The 10006-nt window shown below is 50.9% G+C and overlaps 1 protein-coding gene across 1 annotated transcript in view; it reads left to right on the plus strand.

Moving 5' to 3' along the window:
• LOC104403559 (fibrillin-2-like) overlaps window positions 1–10006 on the plus strand; it is a gene marked incomplete at both ends in the record, with an annotated part of 39274 nt that overhangs the window by 23363 nt on the left and 5905 nt on the right. Inside the window, 14 exons of the mRNA XM_010011738.1 lie at window positions 3159–3284; window positions 3606–3731; window positions 4085–4207; window positions 4501–4626; window positions 4757–4882; window positions 5250–5372; window positions 6125–6247; window positions 6590–6715; window positions 7120–7242; window positions 7643–7765; window positions 8355–8516; window positions 9012–9080; window positions 9369–9494; window positions 9748–9873. Coding sequence (XP_010010040.1) covers window positions 3159–3284; window positions 3606–3731; window positions 4085–4207; window positions 4501–4626; window positions 4757–4882; window positions 5250–5372; window positions 6125–6247; window positions 6590–6715; window positions 7120–7242; window positions 7643–7765; window positions 8355–8516; window positions 9012–9080; window positions 9369–9494; window positions 9748–9873 — 1728 coding nt within the window. The remainder of the gene's footprint in view (window positions 1–3158; window positions 3285–3605; window positions 3732–4084; window positions 4208–4500; window positions 4627–4756; window positions 4883–5249; window positions 5373–6124; window positions 6248–6589; window positions 6716–7119; window positions 7243–7642; window positions 7766–8354; window positions 8517–9011; window positions 9081–9368; window positions 9495–9747; window positions 9874–10006) is intronic.

The following is a 10006-nucleotide window of genomic DNA, read 5'->3' on the forward strand; positions in this document are numbered from 1 at the left end:
AACCTTTATACTGGAGATTGGCTACTGCCCAGTGGAGCTCTGCCAGGCCAGCAGCTTGAACTCATTGGCTGTGAGCTCCACTTCTCATACGCACTTGGCTCTTTCCTTTGGGTGATGTCTCGTCTCCTTCTACTTATTGTCAGCCTTGTGTTACCCATCTATTATTTATTCTGCCACTGATTATTTACATATCCACACTCTAAATGTACACCCATCTCCAGACATGATTCATATGTTCAACCCTTACATTAAACCGTGTCTTTTCAAACACCATTGCAGAATGTTTGTCAACTTGTAGATGTTTTTGTAGATGTATCCATGCCACCACAGTTATCTTCCTAACTTGGTTCATCTACCTGCCCTAAATGATGTCTCACATACTACATCAGTCATTTAAACACAGTTACATGTAGCTTGGTCCCTTTCTTAGATGATAGATGTTCCTTGCAAGGAGCTGTCAGTTATATCATGATTACATCACTACTGAGATTCCTAGACCTATTATTTCCACTCCTCTATTAGAAGACAGATTAAGCTTTGGTCTTCATAGCACTGCTGTCATTGCACATCCCACAACCACGTGCCATTAAATCGAATGCCTCCACTGGCATGAGAACATGGAGAAATACCTTGCTCAGCAAGAGGTTCACCATTTGATAGCTTGTGTCTCTTCCAGCTTGAATCTTGCTGATTCAACCAGTTTTTCTTGGCCTGCTTCCCACTCAAGTTTTTCTCATATGACTCTCAACCTGGTCTCACTTCTGTGTGAGATCTAATCAACTGCTGCTGTATCTGCATTTTCATACCAGCCTCAACCATTAGTCAAGCCCCTGTCTAGTTCCCCAAATACATAGCACAGATCAAGTCCTTCATGAAAAGTTCTGGTGGACCATCTGCATTCTTCTACCCCACTCTATCTCCAGTTAGGATTGTAAAGGCTCCCTTTCACCTGCCCATTTATTCATCCTTTATCCTTAGATCATTCTTTACAACTCCTGCCATCTGGCCAAAGCTTGGTTTTATTCTGTCAGCTTCTCATCTGTTTTCAATTCTTGTTTGTAGCTTAAAAAAATCCCATCAATGACCTCAGTACCTCAGTTTGTCTCCAACAAGTCAGCCAGACTGTTGCTGTCCTCTAATTCCTGGCATACCATGTTCCTCTCCTCATCTGTCTAGCCAGAAGAGCTTGTCTGACTGACAGCCTTAATACTCTGCTCTTTCTGCTTTGGCTTGGACTTTCAAACCACTTCAATCTGTGGCTTGATTCAATACCATTTATTTCTTTTTTCTATTTGATTCTCCAAGTTCTTTAAAATATATCTGCCACTGGCAAGGGGTTGTGTCTTTCCATACAATTTGTAGCGTGGGTTTCCACAGCTTACACTGATCTTTCTCCTCTTTCTCCTTCTTCATTTCTGAGATACTGAGAATATCACAGCCCCACTGATGGCCTGATAAGTTCTTTCAGTAATGAGATGTCTGATATCTTTACACAAGGATGTTGTATTTCATCGTTGGGTTGGGTTGGGTTGTTTGGGTTTTTTATAATGCCCATTCCACCTTAACCTTTTTTCCAGGTGACAGGGGATTGACTCATTTCACCCCCAAGTGTGTTGTGACAACTGTGGCTTTTCCCATGGTCAAGGATTAACTTCTTCCTGCCTGTGTTTGGCAAAAGAACTTGGCTTCAGCCTCCTGAGGGAGGAATTCTTGCCAGGCTCTGGCAGGAGACAACCTCAGCACTGAACCTGCATCCTACAATTCATTAGGAACAGCCTCCTACCATGGAGAATCAGAGGCATGGGTCCTGTGGGGCTATTTGATAGAGGCCCATCACCTCCACTGTCACACATATTCCAGTCTACTTTAGCTGCAGAGGAGATGAAAATCTCAACAGAGTGTTTTGTTCAAGTAAGGTGAAAGATTCCATTCTTAATCCCAAGGAAAACAAACATATGAGAAGAAGATGGGTTTCAAATAGATCTGCATCACTCCCCTGTCTGCTGGCAATAAAAGGGGTTTAGGGGCATTGTTTTAGCTCGCTCAGTTCATTTATATTACACACAATGGCTTTGTATTCTGAATGCACATGTCTCAGAGTACAGCTGTGGACAGATGAATCCTCTGAGCAGTTCCATGGAAGCTTCCCTTCTTTTCCCTCTCCTACTGTCAGTGCAAAACATCTCGAGTCAAATCTAGGGACAAGCAAGAATATAAAATCTTTTGAGTCTGTGCTGGGACCAAAATAGAGAAGCTCATTCTCAGATTCCTGTTTCCAAAGTTAGAGGATCAGATTCATCCAGCACTTGCCATGTGAAGCACCACAAGTAGCACAAAGACCTGTACAATATCACAGTAGATCACAAAGAGCTTACTCCAGGGGCCACAGATCATGAATCAATAATAAGGCTTCCCAGTTTTCATACTTGCAGTTCTTCATCTCCTTCTTCTGTGGGTTTCTGTTTCCAACCACCACCATTCCAGTAGTTTCCCTTGCTTGGGGGTTGGGTTTTTTTTGATTCTGGCATTCCTAAACTTCTCTATCACTTTTTTCACTTGTAATGCCAGCAGCCTGATTCCATCTTTGCCTGGATCACATCCCTCTCACAGCAGTTACATCTATTTCAGGAATTTCTCCAGTTCCCAGTAAATTTAATCTCTTTGTCCATATGTGATTTTTTCAGCCATGCACAGCCTATTTCCTAGCCCTGTGTGTGATTCTGGCACTGCTTGAAGGCTGTTACAAGAAGGTCTCTGCCAGTCTTCTATAAGAAAGTAGACATTTTCCAAGGAACTCTCCCTCTGCTGATAGGACTTGTGACAATGTCCTAGGACAGGTGGATGTGAGCTGGGAACTATCTTTCTAATCCTTGCTGGCTAATCTGCACAAAGCTGCTGACTTCTTTCCTCCTGATGTTACACTTTCCATTCTACTGAGATCAAGACAAGAGCTGTGATTTCCCAAGTGCATACTTCAACCATCAATCCATCCAAGCCCTGCATTCGCTGCCCTGTTGATTTTGTGATGTCCCTCTGTGGTGATGGGGCTGTGGTGCACGGCACCAGCTCCACCCCATCATCTGGACAACCAAGCTGAAGGGGACAGTCCACCACATCTCAGAATCTGTGATTCTATGATTTCATGTTGTTCTCTGTAGATATCAATGAGTGTGAGCGGGACCCACTGCTGTGCCGAGGTGGGATCTGCATGAACACAGATGGCAGCTTCGAATGCATCTGCCCCCCTGGACATGAGCTGACGTCTGAAGGGAACACTTGCATAGGTGAGATGAAGTTATGAACAGAGTCTGTTCAAGGGTAATGATACAGGGAGACTTGGATCTCATGATGGGCACGTGAATCTGTCCTTTCAATTCTGTATGTGGGTAGAACACACTTATCCTGGAGGGACCGAGGTCGCTCCCAGGGTTTCATTGCACTTATGATGTCTGTTTTCTGCCTGCTGTTCACTGAAGACTGATCAGTGGGGCACTGACACTCAGTCTGGAGAGAGTAGTAGGTGCGGGGTAGCCAGGGAGGATACCAAATGATGCTCATCATGATATCAGCATGGCTGGCTGCTCACACTGTTCTTCCTACTGCAGATATCAACGAATGCTCCCTCAGTGACAACCTGTGTCGCAATGGACGCTGCGTCAACGTCATTGGTACCTACCAGTGTGCCTGTGATTCGGGTTTCCAGGCCACACTGGACAGGCAGGGCTGTGTTGGTGAGTGCTTCTCTTTGCCAAATAGGTGTGCCAAGACCCCGGTATATATACATAAGCCTCCTGGTCTCATGCCTCTTAAAATGCTTGCTGGGGTGTCTGAGGGTAAGGCAAGGGGGAGAACCTCCTCGTTGAGCTACAGCCAGGTTGGTCATCAGCTATGAAACTAGTGTGAGCTGCAAGTGGTTGGTATGGAAAGCAAGAGATGCTTTCTTCTGGCTGGGGGAGTTTTGTTTCCTCTTCAGCACCTCTCCCACCTTGTCTCTGTTACTGGCACCTTGGTTGAGCAGCTCTGTTGCAAGGCACACATGGGCCCATGACCCAGGCAGCTGCTTAACCTCTCCCTTCTCCCCCAGACATTGATGAGTGCACCATAACCAATGGTGGCTGTGACACACACTGCTCCAACTCGGAGGGCAGCTATGAATGCAGCTGCAGTGAAGGCTACGCGCTGATGCCAGACAAGAGATCATGTGCAGGTGAGCAGTCAGCTTTGCCCTTGTAGGTGCTGTCCCAGGGACCTCTGCATCCATGGCCAGTCAGCCTTAGTGTTGGCTTCAGGGTGAGGGGTCTCATTTTTAAGTCACTTCCAGAGAGGTGATTTTCCTGGACAGATGTTTTTGCTGTGCACTGCAATGTCCAGCCCCTTGTTAAAGGCTCCAGAGTCCTGTAACTACATGATTTGGAGCAAAGTCCCTCCTGTGACTCCCTCCTGCTCCCACAATACCTTTTCACTGACTCTAACATCTTTACTCTGTTCTCTTCTCTCTAGATATTGATGAATGTGAGGATAATCCAGACATCTGTGATGGGGGGCAGTGCACTAACATCCCTGGGGAGTACCGCTGCCTCTGCTTTGATGGCTTCATGGCATCCCTGGATATGAAGACCTGTATTGGTGAGGACAAGGCTGTGGTCAGCACTGCATCACAAGGCTGTTGTTGGATGGAGGAAGGGCTACAGAGCGTTACCGCAGAGCTGTGTCATGGTTCTTGTGGTGTTCCAAGCAAGTACTTTTTCTCCTGCAGACGTGAATGAATGTGATCTCAACCCTAACATCTGCCTGCACGGCGAGTGTGAAAACACAAAGGGCTCCTTCATCTGTCACTGCCAGCTGGGCTACTTTGTCAAGAAGGGAACCACAGGCTGCACAGGTAGGAACACACTAGACTGGATGCTCCTGGGCACTCCTAGAGATGTGACTGTGTGCTGGGAGCCCCTCCTGGGCAGGCAGAGATTGCCAGGGAGGCAGGCTGCAGGCAGGAACGGACACTCTCCTAGCTGACAGCCAAGCCAGGGGCTTGCCCTTCCTTCTGTCTTCATCTTCCAGGGGTGAGCAGGGTGAGAGTTGTAGCCTTGAGCTGGTCAAGGGTACAACTCCAGGCAGCCTCTTCCCCAGAGCATCCCCTGGGGCTCAGAATCCCAGGAGCTGTTGGTACCCAGGCCCATTAGCAGGATTGTACCCCCTCCTCTCCGATGGAAGCGGAGCTGTGTCAGCTCTGATGTCCTTCCTTCCTGCAGACATTGATGAGTGTGAGATTGGGGCTCACAACTGTGACATGCACGCCTCCTGCATCAACGTGCCCGGGAGCTTCAAATGCAAGTGTCGTACAGGCTGGCTTGGAGATGGGCTGAAGTGCAACGGTGAGTTCCTCATCCCAGGAGAGGGGCTTCATGTGTCCAGGTGCTCTGTGGACACCTGTGAAGGCTGGACATGTATTTGTGGGATGTGGAGCATGTGGGCATGGTATTGAGATGAGTGTAGATGGCTGTCGGGTTGGCAATGTGGCTGTGTGGTGATGTGCTGGGGGTATGGTGTGGACGGACTTGTAGTGGTTTGATAACTGTGAGAGCTAGAGCTGAGTACCAATGCAGTGAGCAGAGGTAGAAATTCAGAACAAGCTCATTTAATCTTTTAAGTTATTGGATTATGAGGCACTGGAGGAGAACTGAGGAACTGTCCCTGCCCGTGGCAAGGGGTTGGAACTGAATGATCTTAAGATCCCTTCCAACCCAAACCATTCTGTGATTCTATGGATGTGGGAGGTGTGTAGGGATGTGCTGGTGTGTGTACCTGAGTGCAGAGACTTCCTGGCATGTGTGGTGTGTGTTAAGGGATGTAAAGATATGTGTGTCTGAACTGGGAAGGTACTGGGAGTGTGGATATGTGCGTGGAAGTGTCTCACTGCCATACTGTGTGTGTCAGCACTGCCATGGGAGTGTCTCAGGGCCATAGGGGCTCACAGAGATGTGCTGGAGCCTCATGAGTGCTCCAGGTTCCTGGAGGCTGTGGTCTCCTGGGCCATTTGAGCGTCCTCTGGGCCCCTGCACTATCTGCCTGGGCTTAGAGGGAAGGCCAGAGGCAAAGCGCTCACAAGGGTGTTCTCCCTTCCCAGACCTGGATGAATGCGCAACTGAAGAGCACAAGTGCAACCTGAATGCCAACTGTGTCAACACACCAGGCTCCTACCGCTGTGCCTGCCGAGAAGGCTTCAATGGGGATGGCTTCTCCTGCTCTGGTGAGGCCCAAAGACTCAGTGGGGACCCTGCTGGGACATGGAGTCACCCCTTCAGAACCACCAAGCTGGTTCAGCACCCAGCTGCTTGTGTCTGGGGTTCCCCAAAGCACATGTCCCCCAAAAGCCACTGCAGCCTGCCTTGAACCACGGCCTGCTCAGATACCTGTAGCAGAGATCCACCCTCTTCTCAGCATGTGTTTGGGGAGGATCAAGGCAATGAGGAGTGTTGCAGCCTCCCAGCAGAGGGGTGGAAAGCAGCTCATGGGAGTTTCCTGGGCAAGCTGAGGGAAGCTCCCGTCTTGGGGTGGACACCACGTCAGTCTCGTGCTTGACCCTCTCTAGATGTGGATGAGTGTGCGGACAACGTGAACCTGTGTGAGAATGGCCAGTGCCTCAATGCACCCGGGGGGTACCGCTGCGAGTGTGAGATGGGCTTCAACCCCACAGAGGACAGCAAGGCCTGCCAGGGTGAGTGCCCAGACTTCTGACTGCTGCTCTAGGAGGTCTGGTGTCCACCTCCTTTCTGGTCTTGGTCTCTCTACTGCCCTGTCACCACCTGATCGATGGCTAAGCAAGACCAACCATCCCCTGGTGGTGCAAGGCTCCTGAGGTGCCAACTCTTCCAGTACAGCTGATCTCCAGCCTGAAGCAAGGTTGGATGAGGTCAAAGATCCATTAGGATGTGGACAATCAGGAAAACAGGGGTGAGGGAGGGGGCATACACAGAGCATACCAGCGTGTCTAGTCCTCCTCACCCAGGAGATGGGATCCCATGGCTCTAGAACCTGAGCTGGGTTACCCACAGCTGGGCTGTGGCTCTGCTTTGAGATGGGACACCAGATCCTGAATCCTCAGCTCTCCCTGTTTTGCAGACATTGATGAATGCACCTTCCAGAACATCTGTGTCTTTGGGACCTGCCAGAACCTGCCTGGGATGTTCCGCTGTGCCTGTGATGAAGGCTATGAACTGGACAGGAGTGGAGGCAACTGCACAGGTACAGGGCTTGCACAGGGCTCCTGGATGAGGGTCACTGCTCTGGGATCTGCTGGTGTGACCTTGCCCCAGCCACGACACTGGGAGTGGCACTAGCAGCCTAAAGCCATTTAAGCATCCCTGTGTGATGTGGTGATGTGCCTTTGCTCTTGGCAATGCTGGTGGGAGCTGGGCCTTCAGTGGATACGAGGGAAAGCTGTGGCTCTGCTCCTTTCTTCTGACTCTGGGCAGGGTGGTGTGAGGTAAGACAAAGCAAGATCTGTTTCTAGAAGGCCATAGAAACATTGTGGTTGTGGGGATACAGTGCAGAGCTTAGTACGTACAGTGCAGAGCTTAGGGCTGTGGTTTCTGTGGTTTCTTCATCTATTTATTTTTCAGTCTTCATCTTTCCATCCTTGCAGACATCAATGAATGTGCAGACCCTGTGAACTGCATCAACGGCCTGTGTGTCAACACCCCTGGCAGCTACCTCTGCAACTGTCCACAGGACTTCGAGCTGAACCCCACTGGTGTGGGCTGTGTGGGTGAGTGGAGAGGACACCTTCCATCTGAGACCTTGGCAGTCCTTCTTGTTGGTCCCACATAGCTGAAACTGGTCACTGCCAGAGGCTGGGGTGGCTGACCACTCTCTGTCCTGCCAAATACCTGGCTGTGCTGGAGGAGTATCTACCTCCTGTTAAGCCTGGCCCACCTTGTGTCACCAGTGTGGGTGCTCTGCTGGTTGAAGTAATGATATTCCTGGGCAGCTCTGGAGCTATTCTTCAGTGTTTGTTTCTTGAAAGGCCCTGGGTTACTGGGGACATTATTTGGGTCATGTTCTGCAGCCATACTGATGGCAGCCCACCAAGCTGTGACCCCTGTATGATAGAGTGTGGCTTTTACCACACAAGCTGGACACACTTTATTCTTGAAGGGTTCTCAAAGTCATGAGCTGCAAGGACAGTTTGGCTGTGGTTTACCACAACATAGGTAGCTGACAGTGTGGGCATCTGGGACAGAACTGGGGTCTTATCCCTCTTCCCTGCTTCTTGATGCCATAATGCCATTCTTTCCTCCTGTGCACACAAGTCTTTCCCGGAGGGGATTTGCTCACCCACTGCTGTCTTTGTGCAGATACCCGTGTTGGGAATTGCTTCCTTGACACCCAGGATCGAGGCGATGGTGGGATCTCCTGCAGCGCAGAGATTGGAGTTGGGGTCACCCGGGCATCCTGCTGCTGCTCGCTGGGGCGTGCATGGGGCAACCCATGTGAGCTTTGTCCTCCAGCCAACACGAGTGAGTTGGGAACATACCTGAGGTGACCTTGGACATGGGCTGGATGGGCAGCACAGAGCTGAGAAGAGAGATGGGGCCACATCCCTATGGCTTTTCAACTCAGGCTGGGGGTCCTGGGTCCAGGATATGCTATCATCATCATGATGGAGCAAGGGGAGCTGAGGGAGAAGGCAGCAACCCTGTTGTGTTAGTGTGTGGGAGTGGTGAGGTGTGGGGGGATACCAGGCTGGTCATGCCTGAAGAATGCAGGTTGGGATCCCTCTTTCCAGTCCAGTGGACTGGGAGAGGGCAGTGGATGTGGAATAACCCCGTTCAGAGGTAGAGATAGGATGACTATGTTGGCTTGGCATGCAATGGGAGTCAGGCTGCTCCATCTGGACCACTGTCACCATCCTCATGGCCTATTTCTCCTGGGTTTCTCCTGGTTCTCCCTCCCCTCCTTGTTTCATGGGAGCCCACCAAGCCCAGGACCCCCCTGACTGACTTTTTCTGCAGCTGAATACAAGACCTTGTGCCCTGGAGGAGAAGGTTTCCGGCCCAACCCCATCACTGTCATCCTGGAAGGTAAGCTCACATAGACCCCATGCCCCTCACCAGGGGCTTGGGTGCTGGGGGAGCGCACCCAGCCTTGTGTGGGCACTCTGTGCTGTGGCACTGGGCTGGCTGGGTGCACGCTGAGCCCCTGTCCACCAAATGACAAACAGCAAGTGTGTGCTCTCCTCGGATGTGCTCCAGACTCGTGGGCACCAGCTGGAGGTGGTGGGATGAACCCGCTGTGGATGCTGGGGTGAAGGCACTGCCTGTGCTGCTCTGACAAGCAATGACCATCTCCTGCCTGTTCTCCCTCCTCAGATATCGATGAGTGCCAGGAGCTGCCGGGCCTCTGCCAGGGTGGCAACTGTGTGAACACCTTTGGCAGCTTCCAGTGCGAGTGCCCCCTCGGCTACTACCTCAATGAGGACACGCGCATCTGTGAAGGTAGCTGTGGTGTGGTGCCTGTGCTTGGCTGTGTGCCTGTGTGTGCAACAGACCTGTGTGTGTATCTGGGCTGCCATAGGAATGGTTGGCAGAATGACCTCCCCTTTCTCTTCCAGACTTCCCATCCTTATCACAAACCCTGTCCCTATATTGGGCCCATCCAAACCTTGTGCCAAACCTACCACCACTCCCACATCAGGCCCTTCTCTCCCTCTGCCCAGTGCTTTGACCTCCAATCTCCTTTTCTTTGCAGATATTGATGAGTGCTCTGCTCACATTGGGATCTGTGGCCCTGGGACCTGCTACAACACCCTTGGCAACTACACCTGCGTGTGCCCCCCTGAGTACATGCAAGTCAACGGAGGAAATAACTGCATGGGTATGGCATGGTGTGAATCTGTGGGCAGGCTCTGGCAGTGCCCTGCCTCTGTGCAACCCCTGGGTTGTGCTGTGGGCAGCACAGTGTGGGCACCTTGCCTGAGCACGTGGATCAGAGGTGGTGGGGCTGGCAC

Source organism: Nestor notabilis, unplaced genomic scaffold (assembly GCF_000696875.1).
Source record: "Nestor notabilis isolate BGI_N333 unplaced genomic scaffold, ASM69687v1 scaffold21093, whole genome shotgun sequence".
NCBI classification, from domain to species: Eukaryota; Metazoa; Chordata; class Aves; order Psittaciformes; family Psittacidae; genus Nestor; species Nestor notabilis.